General features: G+C 38.4%; 2 protein-coding genes and 1 long non-coding RNA gene across 7 annotated transcripts in view; 1 reads left to right on the top strand and 2 right to left on the bottom strand.

Moving 5' to 3' along the window:
- On the top strand, nucleotides 1-4,930 carry LOC116653777. Its single transcript, XR_004308213.1, has 2 exons — nucleotides 1-2,994; nucleotides 3,031-4,930. It is a non-coding gene; the product is annotated as an uncharacterized LOC116653777 (long non-coding RNA).
- Nucleotides 1,355-20,140, bottom strand: SLC35A3 (solute carrier family 35 member A3). 5 transcript variants are annotated; one of them, XM_015870168.1, is made up of 8 exons: nucleotides 20,030-20,140; nucleotides 10,765-10,969; nucleotides 9,579-9,733; nucleotides 9,375-9,497; nucleotides 8,325-8,496; nucleotides 6,901-7,019; nucleotides 6,283-6,416; nucleotides 1,355-5,196 (listed from the first exon to the last, which is right to left on the bottom strand). In XM_015870168.1, exons 2-8 carry the CDS (start codon nucleotides 10,949-10,951, stop codon nucleotides 5,106-5,108), a joined length of 981 nt encoding a protein of 326 aa, XP_015725654.1. In that variant the 5' UTR covers nucleotides 10,952-10,969; nucleotides 20,030-20,140; the 3' UTR covers nucleotides 1,355-5,105. The 5 variants fall into 5 exon arrangements, with proteins under 5 accessions (XP_015725654.1, XP_015725653.1, XP_015725655.1 ...); XM_015870167.2 differs by having other exon boundaries at nucleotides 20,003-20,114; XM_015870169.2 differs by lacking the exon at nucleotides 20,030-20,140 and adding an exon at nucleotides 19,431-19,617.
- LOC107317358 (keratin, type I cytoskeletal 9-like) overlaps nucleotides 20,002-25,250 on the bottom strand; it is a 13,939-nt gene continuing 8,690 nt past the window's right edge. The window contains exons 16-23 of the mRNA XM_032446307.1: nucleotides 25,071-25,130; nucleotides 24,815-24,844; nucleotides 23,633-23,668; nucleotides 23,109-23,147; nucleotides 22,624-22,662; nucleotides 22,234-22,266; nucleotides 21,590-21,619; nucleotides 20,002-21,050 (exon numbers count right to left, since the gene is read on the bottom strand). Of these exons, the coding sequence (XP_032302198.1) occupies nucleotides 20,952-21,050; nucleotides 21,590-21,619; nucleotides 22,234-22,266; nucleotides 22,624-22,662; nucleotides 23,109-23,147; nucleotides 23,633-23,668; nucleotides 24,815-24,844; nucleotides 25,071-25,130 (366 nt within the window). The 3' untranslated portion in view covers nucleotides 20,002-20,951. The remainder of the gene's footprint in view (nucleotides 21,051-21,589; nucleotides 21,620-22,233; nucleotides 22,267-22,623; nucleotides 22,663-23,108; nucleotides 23,148-23,632; nucleotides 23,669-24,814; nucleotides 24,845-25,070; nucleotides 25,131-25,250) is intronic.

Consider the following 25,250-nt stretch of genomic DNA (forward strand, 5'->3'; position numbering starts at 1 on the left):
AATTCTGAGGAAACATCCCATTCTCCACGGTTTCTCCGTAGGGATCTGAGATTTTGGCATGGCTCCTCACAAAGAGCACTGCCACATTTCGGTGGGCATGTCACATGCAAACATGCATCATACGGAAGGAATTAAAGGTTAAAAGACATTTTGTGACTATGCTGATTAAACAGCTGTTTTTTCATCATACTTGTAATTAGACCATCCTCTGTTATCCATGTCATTATCCAAAAATAAATGCATATGAAGATAAACACCTAGTTTGCTTATATAGACTGAGAATCCCTAGTTTTAGAATGAGCTTCAGATAAATACAACTTGCTTTTGCTGCTGTGAATTGCAGTCAGCCACATACCTTCAAACTGCAAACTCCACTTTCCTACGTAAGTCCTGACACAACTCGCTCTACCACGATTTAACTGAGACAAACTCCTGACAAGCATTTAATTTCCTGAGGAAAAGAAGCAAAAGTTTTGACTGTGACATCTGAACACTTGCACTGTACTGTTCAGCCTTTCATACAAAGTAGGAAACTGCTGGGAAACACCATATATTAGAATTGTATTCAACACAGAAAAAAAAATCCTAGCTCTACCCTAAAAATTTTGCCACAAAGTTTGAATGCACAATTTATATTTGGGTTCATATATTTAAAACTTCATTTAAAATACATTGACAGTAATGAAAACTTCAGAAATCTAATGGAGTTACTTATAGCAACAAGGACATGTTTAGCACATAAGCCATTCTTGCTCAGCTACCAATTGCCATGGAAATGAGAATGGAAGACTACAGGCACCAATTTTACGGCCAAATTTTACTCTTGGATGTAAATTCGTAGCAGTCAGTCAATAATGAGCACTGAGCTGCAGCTCAGGACAGACTGCTTTCTGCTCCTGCAGAGTTATGAATTCACCTAGCAGGAAATAATTAGGCAAAGGTATAAATTTAACTGAACAGGAAATTTGGGTTCTCAGTAACTGGAGCAGAAGTTATCATCTAATTTATCCCACTTATTTTTTCGGCATTTTTTTTCTACTAAAAAACCCTCATTCTAGATATCTAAAATTATATAGTGAGCTCACCTGGAAAGAGAAGAACTCTTTAGTTCAAATAACTTCCTGTAGGGAAGAAAAAAAATTAGCATTAAAAATGCACACAACAATAAAAGCCAAAGGGTACACTTGGACTTTTTTACAGTCCCAGAGATACGGTGTAACAACACGCTATAGGTAAACACACCTGTCTGTGTACACACACACAGCTACCCTGATAAAATGATCTCATTCTTACAAAAAGGAAAAAAACAATCATCCATCTCCCTCATAATATCCAGCAAGAAACACACGGTGAGTAACAACTTCAAATCTGTACGTGGCAATTGCTTACACACAACAGAACATACATGGTGATAAGGAAACACATTAAAACATGAAAGTTACTGACAACAAAAACCGTAAGAAATGCAAAGTCTCATTTATCAATGTTAAAACAATTTAACAAACTCTATTACAGTTGCTCAAATTACAGCCATAAAACGAAGTCAGGAACACAAAATGATCATATGCTCTTAAAAATCTGAAAAAGGACCACATGAGTAACTGAAATGTAAGTATATGCTAACAAAACATCATCATTTCTTTGAGAACAAAGGTAAAACAAACATCTTAAAAAGTTAAAGTATAAACAGGTATTATCTTGTACAAGTGTTGTTGCAGTTTGTCTAAACAAAGGACTTTCAAAAAGCTGTAGTTATCAGAGTTCTTTGAGACAAGGATCACCGGGCACTTGTGGACAGCACAAAAATACAAAATTTAAAGGAAAGTTTGTCTTACCATGTTAGATTTAAGAGTTTTCACCACTGAACTGATGATTTGTTTTGCTTTGAACAAAGTTTTAATAGCTTACTGGTATTTCACCATTTATCACGTATCCCAGAGACTAAAACAAACAAACCAACACAACCCTACTAAGCATCCCAGTATTCAATAAATACTACTGATCCTATTATGTAAGCCTTTAAAAAAAGACATAATTCAAATTACGCAAATAAATACCTAGCTATAACTTTATAAATATTTAAATAAAATCCTGTTGATTGTGGATTAAATTCCTAAATATACAGCTAAACTACAAATTCCATTGTCTTAAATTCAGAAACACAGATCAGAAAGATCTTCTTTTTTCCTCAGATCCAAAGCATCCCAAAGGGAAAAAAACACTTATGCTCTCAAACTGATTGCTTTCTGTAACAGTTGCAAACTTCCTCAAACCCTTCATCACAAGAAGCAGCGCCATCCCTCTTCTCCTGGATAATGCTTTTTAACCTGTAGGGCCTCCAGGCTCTGTAAACAGCTGAGGAAAGGCAGCCAAAACTAAAAACTCTTATTTCCTTTACTGTCAGAAACATGTTAAGAGATTTACACTTCTGCTAGAAAACATAATGGACTGGAAACTGACAGTCCTTTATCTACCCACAGAAGTTAATGATCCCTAATACAGCACATTCATGATATTCCAAGGCTGTAAGATGACATCTATTCAAAAGCAAAGATCACATATTCCTGTTATTTCCTAAAAGCTTAAAGACCAACTTGATGCTCCTGATATATTAAAACCGTGTCGTTTGGCCTATTTGGTCCCTTTCTATGCAATTGGTTTTACATTCTTAACCTGCTTCTCCTGATTTTTGAGAAACTCCTCAACAAAGTATCCTATTATATGGCCTGAGCATTTCCACTACTGTGATTTGTGATTCACGAAATCAAAAGTATTACCACTGCGTAGGCCAAACATTACTACAAGACTCATCAAATCATTTCAGTCACACATACCTCCCGTTCTGCACTAAACAATGCTGTGAACCACTATTCTTTGCATACATCTGACCTCATGCTGCATTTCAGTGGCGAGGTGACTAAATGTCATTTTTCACTTAGGCAGATTGAGCGTTACAGGTGAAACAATAAGATTAAAATAGGATGTCAACTTAGGGTAATATCAGATAATTTTAACTACTGAGTAGCATAGCTCTTGCACTTACGGCATGCTGGGGTAGATTCACAGCTCAGAAAGCTTAGTCAGCCCTTGGCATAACTGAAATTTCTTCACTGGCTTACTCTGATGCTACAGACATAATTCATGTTATCAACAACAAAAGAAAAGACTATGTTTACTTGGCTAATTAGATTTTTTTTTCCTTATTCTTTTACAATATTTAATTAAATATTAATTAAACATGTAATTAAAAATCTCAGAGTCCTCTTAGAGAATCGTCTATTTGCAATCCATGACTGAGTTGTTGTGGAAAACAGACTGAGGTACTTTGGTAAACATTGTGAAACACCTCTCTCTTCACATCATATCCAGCACAGGAAAGAAGTGAGATAGAGCAGAGGGAAAAGGAACAACAGCAACAACAAATGTTTTTAACACTTAGCTGAATGGGAAGGGACTACTGATATGTTACTGATATGATAATATATACCTTTACATATGTAATGAATAGGTAAGAAGTCACCTACATTTATATCCATTGTGAATAGATCTCCAAAAACCAAGTGATTTTTAAGCCTTTTCTTTCTTTGTTTACTGTTCCGGCACTGTTTTTGTGTGTTTCTTTCTCAGTTCACTATACACAAGTACTTCAACAAACAAAATGTTCCTAACAGTTGATTTTGCATGTTTCTTTGTGATATACATATATATTTTTTTTTGGTTGAAAACGAAAGAATAGCATGCTTTTATACTTATCTATTGCACAATTCAGTACTTTTTCATTCTCCTTCCTATTAAAGTAATTCCGCTACTAGACTGAATAGCCCCACAGAATCCATTTGGTCTGTTAGCTCAGGGACTCCCAGAACAAAATTATTATTAATAATAATAATAATAACAACAACAACCCTAATTATGCCATTAAATACAAATGTACTGAGACGGCCTTTGAGAGTTCATGAGTAAACAGGAATTGTAAAAAAAATAAAATAAAATAAAATAAAAGCCTCTGTAATAAAATACAGTACAGTACACAGATTCATGTAATACAATGGCTCAATCTGGAGCTGTAACAGACAACAACAATGCATTTAAAATGTTTATTATGGGCTGCTTCTTTTTCTTTAATTGCAGGTAAAAAATAAATCCTCAGAGGATATTTAAAGCAACAAAAAAACAAAAAACAAAACAAAAAAAAAACACAAAAAACCCCCACTACATTCTACTTTAGAAGTTCTCCCAATAAGTTGATTTATAATCAATAAAAATAAAAAACAATGAACATTACATCTGAGCAAGCACTCCATTATAACCCACCTCATAGTGCCAGATTACTGCAGCAAACTGTGTCCTGTGCTCAAAGAGTTATTGCATCTGCTGGAACACTACAGGTTATCCTCATGACGGCTGGAGTATCAACACAGACTTCCAGCTTTCATTCTCAGTTTCTCCCTTAGCGCACCGGTGAGAACATTAACATTCTTACAATAGCTTTATATAAGCAACAGAACACAGACCTCTGTTATTAAATCAGCCTTCTAAAATATAAAAATATTTGTTATTGTGAAAATGTCTTTCAATCATACTTCGATTTTCATAGTTTTAATAAGGAATACCTAATTAGAACCATCACTTTAGGACTACAATGTGCATTCAGTTGACTTCATGTAAATAGACAAACAGTTAAAAACACGTACTAACATTAAATAGAGTCAAAATTGCAAAAACATACAATCTGACAACGTTGTCATGTGCTCTTTCAAAGAGTGCATAGGACAGAGTGCAGCAGTCAATACAGTAAATTCTTTTGATGCAATCCCAGGTCAAAGCTGTAAACATTCCTAGTTGCAGTTTCTTGGAAACTTTTCATTCATTTCAAGTTTTTGTTAGCGAGTTGCACAGGGCTTTCCCCTGTCATTTTTTCTACCAGTCACAGACAGTATCATCTTCCATCTTTAGCCCCTTTGGCTCAAAACTACTCAAAAATTTCTTCACTAGATTCAGGGTAGTAATCCTCTCCTTGCAGTGCACCATGGCACCTTCCACATGCCATTTTTAGCAAGGCCCCCAGTGTACGATCTTGAGAAGCATGTTGATAAAGAAGTCAGCTATGCCTTAATGGGATTTCCTGCAGGTTTTGGATCATAACCATATAGGAAAGTAGCTGCTATTACAAGGATGGCTCCGAAGAAAAAGACACTGAATAGAATAGGAATGGAAGAAAAAAAACAAAAGTTAGCTGGTTTTAGTTAACAAGATTTTATGCAGTACAGTCAAAGAAAGGACATCAATCCTGTGGGAACATAGGAAGAATAAATCACATTCATCCAATTTTTAATGAAAAATGTCCACGTATTTCTTGTAGAAGAATTCAGGAAAAAGTTGAAATAAAAGATCTGCATCTAGATAAGCAAAGTAACCTATCATTACACTGACATATTCTGGAAATTAAACATATTTTCATAGAATAGCTGTCAAAGGTAATCAGACTGATCTTTCATTTCTATTCCTTTTAACTAAAGCTCTATGCAAAATGCAAGCAGAAGCTAAAGAAGTGCAACTACTGGCCACCCAGATATTTTTAACATCTGCTAACACTGTGTATTCTACTTCTGGGTTAAAAGCTTATATCAGAAATAGTTTTATATATTGAATGTGTAGTATATATGATAAATTTATGTTCACTATAAGCAAAATCCTGTTAATACATTTGAATGATCTCTTCTAGAACTGTTTAGAGATTGGATGAAAAGCAGTATAAATAGATCATCATCACTACTGTTGTTCAGTCACAGGTCATCTTGCAATGAGGTGGAAGATATGTCAGTTTAGAAGACAACAAATGAACAAGAGTAATCCCTTTGTCCCGGTCTTACTCAGAACAGGCAGCCAGGGAGAAGCTGGTTTCAAGAGCAGAGCCAAAAACAGTGGAGGGCAGGCATCAGATTTAAAGAGGAATGAGCTGAACAAACCGAGGGAGAGCAGATGAAAAGAAAAGAATATAGACTGGAGGAGAGAGGTTTGTCAAAAGCTGAGATTTGAGATTCAGTTCTTCCTTATCTGTGGGGGGTTCTATCTTACGAAAAACTTAATCTTGATTAAGTATACTGCAAAGTTTTAGCAATAGCTATGTTATGAAACTACATTTTTCTGTGGAAGTTGAATCTACCTATCTTATAGGGCTGGCTTAGCTTGTTTTCATTTATTTATTGTTGCTGTTATATCTGATAAGCATTAAGTTTTCAATCACTGCTTTCTTCCATACAAGTGAAAAATAATTCTTACCTTGTAGGAACAAAATCCTGAAGCCAGAAATAGGAGATCAATGTTGAAAGTATAATAGAGAGAGAAGTTGCAAATCCCTTTAAAATGTTGTCTGCGTATTTTATAACGGCAGCAATCACCAGGCCTCCAAGTGCCTGCAAAATATTGAAGCTTGGATTTGCAACATGGTAATCCCACTGAGAGTATCCATGTTAACAGAATAGTCATGTTTTAGAAAAAGCCACAGTCTATGCCTGAAAGTGTTACAGTTTTTTCATGTTATGTAAATCCACTCTATTTCCCAATAAAGAAGTTGTTTATCATACTACCACTATTAAATTTAGCAGAAAACACTTGCACTATAAATTTTTAGCTGTAAGGGAAAGGGCACACATGTACTTAAAAATATATATATATTTTAAGCATCACAAATGAGATAATGCTTACATAATTTTACATTGCACAACAATCACAAACCTGCTCTGAATTTTCCAAGCTTTTATTTAGAAACTTTTTTTAATAGTGCTATGTTAGACTTTTGACTGTAGACATCCCAGTAGCTTCACCTACACTCATTAATTTCCCCTGCCACTTACAGAAGGGTAAATCTCCAAATCACAGAAACATAATATATCTTACCTGTAGAACCACAACTATCCAAGTAAGTTTATTATATCCTTGAAAAAATCCATTTTTTGACAGTTGCTCTCCATCATATATATATACACCCATCAGTCCAAATATGCTGCCAAAGAATCCTGGAAGTAAAAGATTGATTTAGAAGCTGCAGGTGAAAAAACACGCAGCCAAACAGGTTTCCTGTCTTCAAGCACTGCTCACACACATCTGGTTTTAAAATTGGACTGCTACTTGCAACATCCAAATGCAATCAGTGTTCACATATCATTTCTTTTAGAAAGCAATTTTCTACACTTATCAGGAATGTTGTCTGTCTCCACTAGAAGTTTTTCATATGCATATCTTTCACTGCTTTCTACTGGAATGAGGTGACCTATCAGTTCAATTAGTTTACTAGCAGAGATGATGTCAAAAGAAGCAACAGAGATGAGATCCAAGTTTATAATTTGGTGAGTATAGTTTTGTACTGTTAGGTGGGAAATTTTCTGTAACCCCCTCAGGAATGGAAGAGATGGAGACATCTCCTTCCTCTCTGACTGATCTAGGCTCTATTCCTCTCAATTCTGTGAAAAGCTCACCACAATTTTCATTGTGTTTCCTTCCATCTGAAAAGAAGAACATCATTTAGAGTGAAATAAAAACTTCCAGTGTCTTAAGTGAGCAGCTACCTGGCACTCACAGATAGGATACACTGAGGTATTCTTGAAATTAACTCTGCTGCATTAATATCTAGGCTCTAGCAGAACTACTTTGGAAAGAAAAGGCACTCCCTTACTGATGGGTGCACAATATGTAACAACATTAAAAGTTAGGATGAATGCCCATACATATGTACATACAGTTATTTGGTGATTATTCAGACAACTAAAACAAACTGATCTGTGTACTTGAAATAAACATAAATTCATTATTTCTTTATTCACAAACATGCATGCTTTTTTCTTGTATTAAAAATGCCAACCTATAAAAACTGCCTATCTAGACAAGAGAAAAAAAAATCTCTACTGTAAAATAAGTCTCAAAGCATTTATTTAGGAACATATTTTACTTTAATGTTCTGTGTTTAATGTTGAACACTCCAACAGAAAGAAAAAATACAGAGGAAAGGATACTATAAGTGCTTATCTTAATAATTTGTGCAAAAGACACACGTGATACACCAAATCTGCATAAGATAATATTCTTTAGAACATATTAAGTAAAATTTAATGGACAGATTCCATACAAACTTACAAACATTATAAAAAAGTTAAATCAAGAACTAGGTTGACAGCAGGAAGCAATTCCTAGAATGTTGCATACTACTCATTTATAAAGCACACATGCAGACCAGTGCATGTTTTTGATATTTCATATTTTTGCACATTTATCTTAAATCAGAAGGTAGTATCCCTATTCTGAGAGGTAATTGAAATTAAACTTACCAAGCTGAATGTTTCGTATCCACACAGACTGCTTAGTTTCCTTTAAAATTTTCTCAAAATAAACGCCTGCAAATCCACTAGAAAAGCATGCAATAAGAACTGCCATCAGGCCTACAAACTGAGATCCTGCTGAATGCTCCTTAGCAGCTGTTGCTTGAGAGTCTGAAGGCCACTGGATATAAAAAGAGTGATTCAAACTTACTGTTAAAATCAAGTCACAACCATTTATAGAAGATATTTTTAAAGCAACAATAGTAATTATTAAATGCAGACAATGTCATGCTAGCAAACTTTTGTATTTTGCATCATAAATACTTCTAAAGAACTGCAAAGACATAACTTTTCTTCAGCACTGACCCTGAATTCCAGCACAACTTACCCTGGTCATTCATTGTCACTGACTTTTAGCACTCATCAGCTGGTTACCTCTTCTATACACAAGTCAGGACACCACTTAGCCCAGATGTCATTAAGGTTAAAATTAACTCTGTTAATTTTTGTCAGGATGTTTTGCTCTTATTTTTAGTGGTTAAAATTGGAAAAATACATAAAATTTAATCCTTAGTTTTTCTTTTCATCTTTAGGATTTACAATAAGAATTTCTAGAATACCCTAAAATCCACTAAAAACTCTTAAATAGTCTCTTATCCCACAATCCCTCTAAAAACTACACATTCCTATACCTCCATCACTTGGAAAAGATTTTGATCTTGAAAAAATTCAAGTCAATTTGCCATGCTGAAACCATACATCATAAGGTGAGCAGCAGGACTGTGCTGTCACAGACCTGTGAATCCCAACTGTTAATATCAGAAGCTACAAATACTTTTATAGCTGTTATTTGCAGGCTAGTCCAGAGTCACAAGAACTCAAGAAGAGCTGTTATCTTTTGTGCCTTTGAACTGTTCCTGGTGTCCTCCAGCCATGGCCAGTTGTGGTTTGTAGCTCCTGGCTGTACTCCGGTACCGGTGTGCAGCTGCTACAACCAGGAAGCTGTACTATCAGTATAGAAATGCACGTTCCTTGAGTAAACATTTCACATTTATTTACCTGCACAAACGCCACTCCTGTCATCAAAATTACTAATGACAGCCACTGGTATATACCCAATTTCTTGCTTAACATGGACACAGAAAATAGTGCCGTGGTAAGAATTTTCAGTTGATATGTAACCTAAAAGAACCAGAAACACTTATTACCACATAATTCATGTTTGTCTTTTGAAACTTTCAGAGCAATCCAGATGTACAGTACCTGGTATGTGGCTGCATCTAGGTTTGACAATGCTACATAGAGCAAGTTATTCTGAAGAGTATAAATTCCTGAAGGAATGGCAAGTTTAAGAGTTTCCATGGGCTTATTAAGAATTTCATCATGTAGCACTCTGTTCAGGGTCCGTAAATTGCACTCTACCAAAGAAACACAGAAATAGACTCATGGACTAAATCGAGAAGGGAAGAAAACATAGAGCAACGTTCTGTACTTCCAGATTAACAGTTTCCCCCTTTTTATATCTATCATTGCTACCACGAAACCAAAATACTACATAATAGTTGTCTTTCATAAACGTGAAAAATGTGTTGGTGTAGCCTGGAATATCAGAACTAGAACAAGCTCCCCAGGGAACGTGGTTATGGGACTGAGCTTGCTGGAGTTAAGTGTCTGGACAATGCACTCAGATTTATGGTCCGATTTTTGGGTGGTTCTGTGTGGAACCAGGAGTTGGACTTGATGACCCCTGTACGTCTCTTCCAGCTTGGGATATTCTATGATTCTATGAATTATTCAATTGATATTAAAATAAAACTTATTCATAGTCATATTTGAAGCTGCTAACTTAAAGAGTACCGCCTACAGTGTGCATGTTTAGGGGCCTACAGAATCATCAATATTTATGAATATGCAATGATATTTTAAAACTGTTGAAAACCTAATGCACATGTCAGAGAACTGGATAAATGCAGTATAAAATGTACTAAATGAGAGTAAATCCTTTTTTTTTTTTTTTTTTTTTAAGCTTAAAACATTTCTTTCTGTATTGATGAGATTGCTATTTCCCCTCCTGTACCTGCGTAATTTAGTTACAGGCTTCTACATTATCATTCATGCTTCAGACACGCAGCTTTTCATGTTGCCCTACATTTATTTATAAATTCCTTAAAATATCCGAGCAAAAAAACAAGCTTCAAGCTGCTAGTAGAAAATTTATTCTTGTACACCTCAGTATGCAGAGTTATCTTAAGAGAACTCACTTCAGCAGACACAACATTCTAATGGGTGTGCTGAGAAGTGAAGTATGACTACAGCCTTCCCAAGGCTGTCTCTTTAATGAGAAAGCAAAATGCTTTTTTTGTGAGCCTCTACTCACACGGCTGCCTTGCAATTGCCATTACAATACAGCATATTAAAGAAATTACTTGGTGCAAAACTGAACACATACTGCTGTCTTTGTAGACCAGTAGAACACAGGACAAAATCTTCAGAAGTTCAGCAAGAACTACTGCAGTAGAGGACAAGTAACGAGGTCCTTCTTCTTTCAGTGTCCGAGAGTAACGCATTGTCAACACTAAACTTGTGGTCTGAAAAACCAGGATGCCCAAGGAAAGGTACTTTAAATTGGTAGACATTTCTTGATTATTTTCTTCCTGAAATAGAAAACAAATAAACAAACAAACAACAAATTAGGATTAAAATTTAATACTGCATATGGGCATTTTCATTTGGAATCAGCATATTAAGTTACCCAGAGACCTCTCCAGCGAAGGTAAACAACCAATGTAATCTGATATTTCAAGAGAAAAAGGAGATTAACACTTGAAAGGCATTTTTAAATACATTATTAGAAACGGGAAAGCATATCTGGACATTAGATGAGGTGGCAATTACAGATTTTTTAATTTTTTTTTTTTAATTTCTCATCTGTAAAAAACAAACACAGACTACTAACACAGTCACCTTTCCAAATACTGGTTTCACAAAATAAATCTTTAAAGTTAATCCAATCACAGACCTCTTTACACAAATGAAGGCTCAGAAGATATCTTTGGAATAAAAAATAAAAAGCCCCTACTGCAGTGCTGCAGAATGCCCAGTATCCCCACAGCAACAAGCCATCCCTAGAATGGAGTGCCTTCTCATTCTTCCAACTCTCCGAAGTTTTTCAGGTTGCAATTTCTGCCTTGACAGATAATATGGCATCAACATAAGACTGAGTCAGGACTGGCCTGACAGGGTTTTCTTTGCACTTTGCTGCCAATTAACACCAAGTTAACACAAGAAACTAAAAGCAATGCTGCTTCTGGAGACACAACAAGGATATACTACCAGTGCTACTCAGGTATCACCTCCTGCTGTTCTTTATGCACATTAAATATGAAAACAACCCATACACAGAAATGTTCTTCATAAAAAAATTAATAATTACTGCCTTCACTAGCTACTTATTCCGAAAACTATGCACCATTTTTATAATGCCAATGCAGAAGAAAGCAATTAATTTCAAGAAAAGCAGTAACAAGTCAATGCATTGCATGCAGTTCTTATTTTCAGAAGCCCAAAGCTGACATGTGTAGTACATATTGGAGGCTTACGCCAGAGCTGCCTCTGTGAATGTTTCACTCCTACAGGTACACAGAGCTTGACTCAACTACCTACTTTTGTACCCACTACCGAAGCGTGTGCTCATACCTCCAAGTACTCTGCAGCTGAAACTGACGTGTCTCCTCATTGACACGACTTCTCTAGTTGAACAAGAATTTTATCAGAGATCTGTAGAGCTGTGTTATTCAAATATTCCTGACTGCCCTAACCTGTCCCCAAGCTTCAGGAGAGCTCCAGTCGAGCACTGAAGGTCACAAGAATATCTATATAGCATCAATATTTCAGACAGACTGCAGTTACCTGCCAGCAACTACTGACTGCCAAGCCACAGAGATGTGAAGTACACACTCGTTATCCTACCAAATAAAATAATTTACTTCAGAAATTGTATGGCTGCAAGAATATTTGTGGAAGCTTACTAGCAAAGGAGAAAGAAAAAGATGCCTGGATGCAGAAACAGAGAAAGCAATACGCAATAATTCCCTTAAGAAAACGTAACAGTTGATGCTTTTGTAATAACTTCTGACCAAAATACAGATAATCAAAACACATCTTTGCTGAACTAAGACTAAAATATTTTCATTTCGTGAGCCTATAAAGTGACAAAATGTTTCAGGACTTTCTCAGAGCTCAGACTTAACTGAAATGTCACAAGAACAAGAGTTAACACATTTCTTGCTGACATACAACCATCTATTTATGAAGCTGCTTACAGTGATAAGGTGTATCATCAATACATTGTTTATGAGCAATTATCAAAACGTTCAGTATGGAAACATAACAAGCAGCACAACAGTCTGATAAACCCACAAGAGAAGATATTAAGAACACGTACCACATCATCACCTTGGACTATACTATTTTCTTGATGAGTGATCATGGTAAAATAAGTAAATAAATAAATAAATAGGAACTCCTCCCACAGTAACACCATCGATTTAATCTTGCTTCCAGAAACACAGCCACAAATCCACTTTGTCCTGTTCACCACGCTGCATTCGGAAACCAGACAAGGTATTTCTCAACAGCGCCAGCAGCAGAACACATTCCATCACAATTCACCAAAGCAGCTTCAGAGTTTCCAAAATTCACACCAAATGGACTCCAAGAGTCCAGCTTGATAGCTGAGCATAGATTGCAAGCTCTCTTCTCAGTGGTCAGCATGACAGGTTAGCTAAGAACAGGCAGTTTCATGTGGAACTAAAGCTAATTGCTTCACAAAGCAGGAACTGCATACTTCTGAAACCTACGCACACCAATAAAATTACCACCCTCTGCTGAGCGCACACAATACCTTATCAGCTCTCCTTGTTTCTCTCTTCCTCTTTTATAACAGCTGCATATCAGCTTACAGAACTTGGTGCAAGCTGGGGACTGGATCCTACAGAGGAGCTGAGTACTGAAACTGACACAGCTGAACTGTACAACTCAGCCCACAGCAGGGCTGGATTCACACATCACAGGTGAGACACTCACCCAGCTCCTGCTGCCCTCATTGCAACAGACTGTGCAGTCATAAACTAAATTAAATACTGCCTTCAGTAACAGTCCACACCCTGATGGTCTTCAATCAATAATAAGATGAAAGTTCCCAGCACAGCGCTTGTACACAGTCATTCCTCTTGGGCTTCGATCATGTACCTGACTTTGGACAGGCTACCAGGTGCTCTGCGAGGCCACAAACTTAATTTACACCTGCTGGTTCAAAGGCTGGGAGTTCAGCTGTAACTCTCAGGCCTTATCAGGTTCCTTATCTTCCTTTTATTAGTCCAGGTAAGAAAAAAAAAAAAAAAAAGGAGCTGCTTCTATGTAATTTACTTGGTTTGCCTTGAGACGCACCCTACGGCAATGTGGGACACAGGGGAAGAGGCCGAGGGCAGCCTGCGTGGCAAGTCACTGTGGGCACTGCGTACAGCCTGTGTGCACACCAGTGTGCGGAGGGTGAGTGCAGAAGGATGCTGCACAAAGAGCTGTTCTCCTCTAAAATGTAAGGGGAAAAGACTGGGGAAAGGATTTACAGCACGAGGAAATGATTTAACAAACATCAGTACGGTAACTATTCGGTTCAGAAAGATCACACTGCATGAAGTTGGAAAAATGTCTGCTCAAAAGGGAGCAGAGCTTTTGAAGTGACAAATCATTAGCTTCCACCTCATGGCGTTAATTCAGAACAAACATGAATTTCTGATTTGCAGGTTTCTATTTCCTTTGTAACTTCTCCACGACAAGCTCACATTTCAGGTTCTAATTTTCTATCATCAGAGTTCTCTTACTGTCCCAAGTTATCTAACGTTCCACATTATATTCCTTGAATTACCTGAAATAGTAGAAAGCTCTTCCTGCAGACCCCACAGCTTACTTTTAATTAACTGTATTAAACTTAATTTTCATTGCATTTCTGAAACTTCAAAAATATATATTCACATCTACAATATATACATTAATATGCATCATAGCTTCTACTGACAACTAGTTCTTGACTCCTCCCTACCCTCTCACCTGACAAGTTAAATCTAAAAACAAGCAAACAAGAACAAGAACACACACAACAAATCTTATGGGTTCTTACGCTTCCCATGTTCACAGTGACAGCACGACATGGACTGCATTCCTCCCAGCCCACTTGCAAAGCACTTTCACTGCTGAGGTTCCCTCAGCACAGAAGTTACTGCAATGGTTTGCTCTTATTCCACATTACCATGAATGAGTTTAAGGTTGCTTAACCAAACAAATGGAACTCGCACCTTATTTACAATACAAAGCTGAGCAGAATGACACAACCAGACTCTTAAAACAAATGCAGCTGTTCATGAAGTTGTGTGTGCCAGTACACAAGTTCCACGCCTAGGACCTGCCTAGTGAAGGCCGGCCCTTCCTTCTGTAAGGCAGACTCAGCACAGAGCCCACCAGCTCACCCTGGTGAAACAGGCATGGACTCACAATTCTAGGCACACTCTGTGAAATCAGGATAGCAGATTAAAGAAACCAGACTGCATTCTCAGAAGAAATTTGAACCCAGCACCAGTGCTATTCCTGCACAGATATAAAGTCAACATGAGGAAAAGCACGAGAGGAAGGTGGCTAAGAGCTGGCTCACAAAACCTGAAGAAAATATGGGCTTTTTTTTTTTCTTTTGTTTTTTTTTTTTCCCCCCATAAAACTCCTCTTTTTATGCTTCAGCAGTGCAGTGCCTTCTTCCCAGTGCAGGACAACATGCACATAACATGCTACTTTCTATAACACAACTGCATTTCTCAGAGGGAGATTCTACTCCATACATTTCAGAAGCGATTGGACCCAACGCGATCTTCTTTACCCCTAACAGTAATAACTTCTGCAACAAATACATTATGTATGGAAACAAATATCCTAGATGGAGCTGAGAGTGCAAAGACCATTCAGAATCTACCGAGTGCTGCTCAACTGGTTTCTGAACAGGATTTCACACGCACAAATATTTAACCTCTATCATTCAACAATGCATTTCTCTTTTCCTTTTTGCTCCAAATACATAAATCTTTCATGTATCAGTCAACATTCCGTTACAATTAATAATGTTGTAAACATTTGTATTAACCCCACACCCTCTCGCTTCATAATGTCACTGTTTTCTACCTTCCTCGTACCAGCTATGGGCTTCTCCACTATTCTCCCCATAAGCAACCTGTAATTGTCAGCTTCCTCCCCACATACGTACTGCTTTTCAACTAAACACTGCAAAACACCTTATTTTAATACTTACCTTGCTCTTTCTCTTGCGTTTTAGTTTGTTACTCATCCTTCTTGCTTGATAGTTTACAATGTATATTATTTTTGTTTGAGACTGTATTCTTCTTAGGCCTCACATAAACTAAATGCACCAGCAGTTTTCTCCTACCTTTTCTAGCTGAAGGTAGAAAGGTTTCATTACAGTAACATTTTCAATTTCTCAACTGACATTTAAAGAAATCTTAACTTGTGAAAAGAAAATAAAAAGCATTCCTGTATTAAAATAGTATTTGATGAGAAGGATATATCATGTACAACACGGCAGAACACTGACAGAACTCTGAACCCTGGCCTTCAACAGCCACACTTTTAGCACCCTTTAGCAAGAGCAGTTATTCCCAGATGGCTTACACATTAAAACCTAACTGCTGAAGACCAACCAATCATTTCTTTTCAACTTTGGTTAAGGTCAGGGGCCAAGGACCCTGGAAAGCTGTACCAGTGATTCACTGACAGAAAACTGACATTGCCAAGTCCAACAAGGAAGACACAATTACATATTAACTAACATGTGTTTTCAGATAGCACTTTAACTTGTTTGGGACTCAGGTAAAGTTTTCTTCCATTTTTACAGAAACACTGATGTTTTTTGGATGCCCTCAAGAAGAATTTTTTATTTTCTTTTTTATGGAAAAAAAAAAGTTACAATTCTGATCTATGTATAAAAGAGCAGAGTTGAGGAAGGTGAATCTCAAATGTAATAAAAATCTATGCTATGGCTAAATACTCTTCAATCCCCTCTGTATCTGCTAAAAAAAAACACAAAACAAAACCAACACAAACTCTGACCAACACAAAATTCATTTTTTACAGCAAAGCTAAGAACCCAGAGATAAGATTTTCTTGGGCTGACAATAATTTAATTTGATGAGTGTTAAATAAATCACATACTGAGCATAAATATTCAGTGCTCCAGAAAGGCAGGCCCTCACTGACCTAAACTTAACATCGGCACTGCCTATAAGATAAACGAGTTCTTATATGTGCACAGTAGAGCAATAGTTTTATATTGACTTAGGCTGTTACGTCAACGCCTGCCTGCCAGCACAGAAATTTGATACAACCTGCCTCTCTTTTTCAAACAGTACACACTGCATTCATTGTACAGATCACGGTATGGAAAGATCCAGGCTGTCACACTCAGGCAGTGAGCAAGAAGCCATTCTGTTCTTGGTTTTAGCTCAAATCCTGATTCTTCTGCAAGCAAAGGAGTACTGCACCAGGCTGGGATGAGTGAGCCAGGTGCTGCCCTTCAGCAGCTCCTGCAGATGCATCAAGGCAGTGGCATGGCTCAATGCGAGGTGCTAACAGTGAATGCCCAGTACTGCTGGGGTTCAACTGCAGCTTGCTCCCAGGTATTTATACAATACAATAAGAACCCCTTGAGAGCAGCCTGCAGAGAAGGACTTGGGGGTCCTGGTGGATAAGAAGATGGAAATGAGTCTCATCTGGAGTACTGCATCCAGGCCTGGGGCCCCCAGTACAGGAAGGATGTGGAGCTCTTAGAGTGGGTCCAGAGGAGGGCCACTAAGATGATCAGAGAGCTGGAGCACCTCTCCTATGAGGAAAGGTTGAGGGAACTGGGCTTGTTTAGCTTAGAGAAGGCTCCAGGGAGACCTCATTGCGGCCTTCCGATATTTGAGAGGAGCATCTGAACTGGAGAGAGGAATGGCTGTTTATGAGGGTGGACAGTGATAGGACAATGGGGAATGGTTCTAAACTGAGACAGGGGAGATTTAGGTTAGATACTAGCAGGAAGTTTTTTTACACAGAGGGTGGTCACAAACTGGAACAGGTTGCCCAAGGAGGTTGTGAATGCTCCATCCCTGGAGGCATTCAAGGCCAGGCTGGATATGGCTGTGGGCAGCCTGGTCTGGTGGGTGGCAACCCTGCACATAGCGGGGGGGGGGTGAAACCAGATTCTCATTGTGGTCCTTTTCGACCCAGGCCATTCTGTGATTCTATGATTTGTGTGCTACAAGCAATGCAGCCACCCCCAGACATGATCACATAGCTTGAGTACAGAGTGAAAACAGATCTGTAGAGTTATTGCAGAAAGCCAGTAATTACAAATAAGTTTATACAGCTAAACAGTGAAGAGAAAGGGTCTGAACATAAGACAAGAAAGTAGAAATATTCAAATGGGAAAATTCAAATCTCCCGTCCATCTTACATCCTTAAGCTGGTTCCTAAGAGGCACAAATCTTAAGAACCCCCCTCCCCTGAAGACTGAACTCCAGTTAGGGCATGAGTCTGTGGAAGCAAAACACATACAGGCACAAAATGAGGTAACTGATGAAGAATAAGCCCAGGTGGCAAGCAATAGAACAACAGAAGAGAAGCTACATCAAGCAAACCTGTCCCAAAGATCAAGAGCGTGTTACCCTATTTAACAGAGCCAAATCCTCAACTATTTTAAGCAGACAAGTGATTTCATTCTTCTAGGCAGCTGATTAGGAACATGGAGCATCTCAAGCACGAGAAAAGGCTGAGAAACCTGGGGCTGTTCAGCCTGGAAGGAAGAAGATTGAGGGGGATCTTACCAATGCTTATAAATACCTACAGGGTGGGTTTCCAGGTGGATGGGGCCAGGCTCTTTTCAGTGGCATGAAGCAATAGAACTAGGGGCAACGAGCACAAACTGGATCACAGGAAGTTCCATAGAAACCCGAGGGAAAGCTTTAGTTTGAGTGGCAGAGCACTGGCACAGACTGCCTAGAGAGGTTGGGGAGTTGTCTTCTCTGGAGATATTCAAAACCCACCCAGACACCTTCCTGTGCAAGAACCTGCTTCAGTAGAGGGCTGGACTCAATGACTCCAGAGGTACCCTCCCACACCTCCAATCCCTACGATTGTGTCATAACCTATAAAAGGAATTAGGCCATACAGGCAGCCCATAGGATTGTAAGAGACCTCCAGTAGCTTCAAACAATACATTGCTCTAAATAAATCAGATTTATACTTGCTACTACTACTGTCTATTCTCAAACCTGTACTTTTGCTGCACATACATCTGAACTCCATGCACCCAAAACCAGCAGATCCTTATCTCAGAACTGTAATACCACAAGTTCATACAATGCCTAAGAATGGGTAATGGAATCAAAGCTTACAGTTTTCCAAACGAATAGATTATAGTAAATCAGTTTATCAACAGCTAGCCTCTGCTTAATACTCACTCTACAGCCTGTAAAAATTATTTGGTACTGTTTATTCCTATGTAGAAGAAAATCAATAATTACTGAGCTACAACCAAGCCAGGCCAGGCTACTCCAGCAGATGTCTACACTGCTACAGTTTTTATGATGTACTCTGCTGGGAACAACTGAATGGGTGAGGCCCACAGGCTCTGCAGCACATGCCAATGGGTAATGTACAGTGCCTGTGAAGAAAGACAGCCCCATTGATTTCAGATGAAGCAGTCTGTCAACTGACTGTTCCCAAACCCACTCTATCAGCTTGCACAGCAGTTCTCTGAGAAGTCAGGGTTACCTTTGATCCCAATCCTTCTATGCAGAAGCACCATACCAGCCCAGCTTTCCGCTCTGGTTCTCCCTTGTAGAAGTTTGTTGCATACACTGCTTATATCTCAGATAACAGCCCTCCGCTGCAGAAAGCAGCCTCAATCTCTTCTACCAAATCAGTTTGTAAAACTCTGCCCTGGCTTCCAACTCTTTGTCACTCTTACAACACACCTTACAGGATTCACTATAATACAACGCAAATCGCAGTCAGTACCTTTTGGTGTTTATCTTCCACCTTCCAACGCGTTTCATAACATACACCTCACCTCACCCAAAACCTTAGCATTAGGGGGGTTGGAACTACATGATCCTTGAGGTCCCTTCCAACCCGGGTCATTCTGTGATTCTTTGTAACGCTGGAGCCCTTCTCAAGTCAAACTCGGAGGGTGATGCGATGCCACGCACACAGCTGAGCACACAGCTCTCCCACCCCAAGGAGCCGTGTAGGTGAGCCGTGATGTGATGTTGAGCCGTTCAGGTGAGCCGTGATGTGATGTTGAGCCATACAGGTGAGCCGCCCCGCCCCGCCCCGTTGCCCCACAGCCCCACCTTCCCGCTCCCTCCCAGGCCACGCCGCTCCCTGACACCTCTGAGTGCCCCCCCGCCGTCCCGCTATTCCCCTCTCCCACCCCATCCGGCCCCATCCTTTCTAACATCCCGCTTCCCATTCACCCCCCGGCCCGGACGCCTCCCAACTTCCAAGCACACCAGGCCTTCCCCCCTCAGGCCTCTGCCCCCAGATCCGCGCAAGGCGGCCCGGCCGGGCTCCCGGACCAAGCCTCCCACCTGCAACCCTGCCGGTTCACTGCTCACCCCTCACCGCCGGCCCGGCTCTCCGCAGCCACCCGGTGTTTCCGGGTGCCGTCCCGCAAAGGCTCCGGCTGCAGCCGTGGCCCCGCCCGCTCCGTTCCCAGGGCCGCTCCGTACCTCCCGCCCGGCCCCGAGCCGCGCCGGCGGGCACAGCCCGAGCGCAGGGCAGGAGCGGCGCCGTAGCCGCCCCCCTTGGCCCGCCTAGCAACGCGTGTAATCCACCATCAGTTTATTAAAGAAGGGCAATGCCAGCTCACATCGGATGCTTAAATTAAAAGAACGTTATTGCGTAGTCCAAAGAAACTGTCAACCGAACGGTGAAGGATCGTATTTAGTCTATATATATATATATTTTCTTTTTGCTTTGCAACCACCATGTTGAGTGTGAGTTTGTTTACATTCAACTAAAGCTGATAGTATGACATGATTTTAACATCCTTCTCACCATCCCATGGAGGACTGCTCACGAGAAGTTAGAGCTCATCTTTATTGTATGTGTATTGTATTGTATTGCAGTGAGGGGCAGTGACAGCGCTCAGCTTACAAATAAAACCATTTGTCTGACATTCAGTGTTGGTTACTAACCCAGTATTATCTAAGCGATTGTTTCTCACATCAATCAGTTTTCAGGTGTGTTTCATCACATTTTCCACTGGACATAAAAATAATTTCCTTTAAAAAAATGATACAATACGTTCTCTCAAAATGCTGCCTGGAACACTGGCAAAACTAATGATATCTACCAATGACTAAACCCAAAGAAACTAACGAAAGACATGACATAGTAACCAGACATGGAACACAATAGCCCAAGTAACATCTGACAATTTGACTTCATGGTGTTGTTTTTTTTCCCCTGATATTAATTAATCTAATATTACTGCGTATTATCCATGTCTAGGATGCCGAGTACATCTTCTGATGTTCACACAGACCATTTTGATGTAAGAGCAGAGAGCACGAAGGCACTCAAAATGCTGAACAACAGCAGGAGTTGGGGACTGGAGTGTTTCCCAGCAGAGCTCTATAAAAACAGAGAACAAGCACGGTGAACCAAATTCAAAACAGTTCTACTCATCACTATTATTAAAAACAGGCCAGTTTTAAAAAAAACCTTTTACCTATTAGGCCCTTCTATTATGTAGATACTTCTGACAATAAAAGTCAACAATAAAAGCCTCCAAAAATGTTCAGCAAATGTCAACAAATGGCAATGTGTGCCATTTTTTCCTCATGGAGGAATTCACTTTTGCTTCCTATGCACTTCCATGTCACATACCATTCCATCATACTGTCCCTCTGCTGCCATCTGTCACATGGCAATAAAACATGACAGAATATGGTTGGGATGGTTTAACCTTTACTGCCATACCACCAACACTGCCTCTGACATCAAGGGCCAACATAATTAAGTAGAAGGCACTACTTTTGGAGCAGCCTTCCTACACACTCATGTATTCGAAAATACATATTCACATACATTTGACAGATACTTCACAAATATAAACAGTACTTTCATTTTTCTACAATATAAGCATGAAGAAACCAATGGAAAAAGCTTACCACTTGACTACCCCCTGAGGAAGGCGGTTGCTGCAAACAAACAAATAACAAGTAAGGAAATCTAGAAATGCTACCACTCAGTGTTTCTGAAGACACAGTTTTGTCCTTGCTCAATAGAATTTTAACAACTTAACCCAGAGCATAGCTGTAAGCTGTTTAAGAAGGCAGTAGGTTTAGACAGATGAAGTACACACTTTAGTTACACATTCTCTTCATCCTGCCTTATACTTGAAAACAGAAAGTGTGCCGGAGGAATAACTGAAATGTCATTGCAAGGCTCAAGAGTCTGGTTTATTAAAGAAATAAAATTAACCAATAGTAAAGGATTTACTGAGCAGGGCCCGCAAAAATCTACCGAGAGAACAGGAATTTAGAATTGGAGGACAGCAAAATGTAATGGGGCCACAAACCAGAATGTAAAGCAAGACGGATTGAGACTTAAAATATAACTGATACTTGAACAGCTTTCCCAAGTTAAGGCCATGTTTTTCACAGCAACTTTTTACAATATTGTTTAATACAAAGGGAGCTAATACACAATGCTATCTGCAGACCAAAGCATTCATAAGTTACTTTATAAACTATCCAGGTTCTTTGCTTACCAAGAAAAGAAGAAGAAAATGCTGTGATGAAAGCTTTCTTACCTGCTTCCCAGAATAAGTGCTTCCCGAGTATCCCTGTAAAATAATAAGCCATTTACTTCTGTTGTAATCGACTCCTCAAGAACTGTGTTTGAAGAACACGCTAAGTCTTGAAAGTGCCCTAATTTTGTTTCTGATTCTCATTTTACATTTTTTCCTTGCAGCTTTTTTTCCCCTATTTCAAGTGTATGAATTTAAACAGAAATAACTGTTCTGAAAAAGTGTCTTAAAACTAAAGATCCTATAATCTCATTCTGTCATTGCTAAGAAAGAAATTTAGAGAATGACAAGAGAAGTCCACTGGCAGAGTATAATACTGACTAAAAAAACTCTTTTTGTATATAACAGAGTAATGAGAAAAATATAAGGAAAACTTGATAAGTTTTTACTTACTGGTTTACCATGCTGTCGGCCTCCAGAATAAGATGAGCCCTGTAAGAAGGAAATGAAACATCTTTTATTAGAATACAAAACATTTCATGGCCATCTTCAGGCCATTCAGACACGCACTATACTTAGCACAAAATAATTCGGCTGTTATTATATCCCAGTGACTGAGATACTTAAAGCTTCAGCTATCCACTGCACAGCAATATATAATTCTGAATGTTATGAAAAACTGCTTGAAAGAAATGCTTTACATGGAGCAGTAATCAGTTGATTCTAACCAATTATGTTATTCAACTTGCTTAAACTAATCAAGCTATACAGTTACTTTACATTAAAGTTTATCAGTGTTGTTTCATGTCTGTCCCTGCTTTCAAACATCTAGTGAGCATAAAATGACTGACTGAAAAACTTTCTGGCAGTAAATGCACAGCATCATATGTTACATAAATAACAGGTAGGAACAATATCTTGAAAGAGGAGTTGCTTGCCTGTCCTCCATATTGACTACTTCCAGAATAAGATGAACCCTGTAAAAGAAATGTGAAACTCACACCTTTTGTTAGTTTTTTCCTTTTTAATACTACCTGGCACCAAAAAGCTAGATCTAATCTGAGAAATATTTATGACACCAATTAACCAGAAGAACATTACACAGTCATTAGTAGAGGGGCAAATAGCATTTTAATCAGCACACCATATTGATGGTTAATGCAAAGGGATGAACCCTGTGAAATATTATTTCAATTATTTTTTCAAAGTAAGCTTGCTTCTAAAATTACAGTTTTTGCTACTATTAAAATTTTATTTCCAATAAAGTCAACAGATATTTATGAAAAGTAATAACAGAAATGTAAAGAGACTGATTCCATATAAGCCAGATACGCCTTATGGAAAGCACTGCTCCTATTTCTGTGACTAAACTCAGTATTTAATTGCTTCTGGGCAAATGTTGCAAAAGTGAGCCATGCTTACTCATCTAATCTGTATCAGTGTGCAACAAAAAAATGCTTACCTGTCCACCATGGTAGTTGCTTCCTCCAAAAGAGCCCTGTATTTAAAAAAAATAGCAAGTTACTTTATATAAAATTCAGTTTCAGGTGAAGTAAAACCATAGGAGAACATCTTGACCTAGCGCACTGAAGAAGTTATTTGCACTGGTAACTAGCATACTTTTCTACTTTGCTGATCAAACAAGTATTTCATTTCAGTTAGTCCTTATTCTTTCATATTGCTTACTTGCAAAGAGAAATAAGCTGACAGTTTATACATTGTTTTCTAATACTCAGTGGTATAATCATAGCATGTGCTTGCTTGATTTCATAATGTGAGTAAGAGAAGAAATTTTGACAGAAAATAACTGAATAATCTTCAAAAGAAAATTAGATCATATTTCAAAGCAGGTGTGTTGCTTTATTTTTTAATATTTACAAATGCAAAGCAAACACAGAATCATAGCATTTGTACAGTTGGAAGAGATCTTTGAGGGCCATCTAGTCCAGCTCCCATGTACTAAGTGAACAGAAACATGACAATAGCTCTAATTTTTAAAATGTGTTGCTCTGCTTCCAGTTAGAAGCACTGTGAGCCAAGGTTTTTAGATTTAAGTTTCATTAGTTCAGTCATACTTTTGATATATATAATTATACTGTTAATAAAATCATAAGAACAGTGGTATTATACAGTCCAAAAAAAAAAAAAAAAGAAAAAAAATTAAAAAAAACAGACCATAAACTATGAGATATCTGGGAAACAGAGATTCTGTGGAAACAACTGTGCCTCTCTTACAAGCCAAACGAAATTAAATGCTTTGAAGCAGTTTATAATGTCTGAGTGCTTTACGGAACTGGCACCGGACTGCCTTTGATATGTCAGGAGAACATCACTATTTGTTTAATCCAAGGTGGGTAAAGGACGATTTATTTTCCTAAAAAGTCTTTTTCTGAAAATAAAAATGCATCTGGATAGCGAGTTTTGAATAGAATACTGCAGTTGCAAGTCACTTAGTGTATATATATATATATATTGTTTTTTAAAAACTTTATCAGGTCCAAAATATCTCACTTAAGTACAGTGCAAGACAACTTTTATCACTTGCATAAATTCAGGGAAAAAGTTAATTCAATAAAGGTAGTACTTTGTGAACTTCCTACCTACACACTACTATGAAAGGCATAGAAAGACAAAGAAGACTTACCGGGCTCCCACCAGGACAATGACATCCACCCTGTATTACACACAAAACAAACAAACTTATTGTCGAGAAATTACATGGGCATAAGAAGATTCCAAATTAAGCCAAAGACTTATTTTGCTATTGCAAGAAAATAAAACAGGCAAGAAGGACAGTGGTGACGAAATATGCTTCTTGTGAAGGAAAACTACAGAAGGTAAACTGAGAGTGTCTGTAATGCCATAGCAGGGCTGAATGGTGTTGAGAACAAAAAACATACCTGTCCACCAGACTGGCTGCCTCTTGAAGGCATACCCTGTCCACCTCCTGAAGAAAAGCCCTGGAATAATAACAATAATAAAGAAATGAATTATTTCTGTTACTGAATAACATTCTCACTTATAGTAACTCTGGTCCTTACATTTTTAAATCGCTTCTGTTTAAAAACGTAATTTAAAAA

Source organism: Coturnix japonica, chromosome 8 (assembly GCF_001577835.2).
Source record: "Coturnix japonica isolate 7356 chromosome 8, Coturnix japonica 2.1, whole genome shotgun sequence".
Classification (NCBI taxonomy): Eukaryota; Metazoa; Chordata; class Aves; order Galliformes; family Phasianidae; genus Coturnix; species Coturnix japonica.

Coding starts and splice junctions, on each gene's coding strand:
- SLC35A3 (XM_015870165.2), bottom strand. CDS start 12,858: ATGGTGTTACTGTGGGAGGAGTTCCTATTTATTTATTTATTTACTTAT. Junction 9,734..10,764: donor ACTGGTCTACAAAGACAGCA/GTATGTGTTCAG, acceptor TTTCTTTGGTAG/AGTGCAATTTACGGACCCTG. Junction 7,020..8,324: donor GATACGAAACATTCAGCTTG/GTAAGTTTAATT, acceptor TTTTACTTCCAG/GATTCTTTGGCAGCATATTT.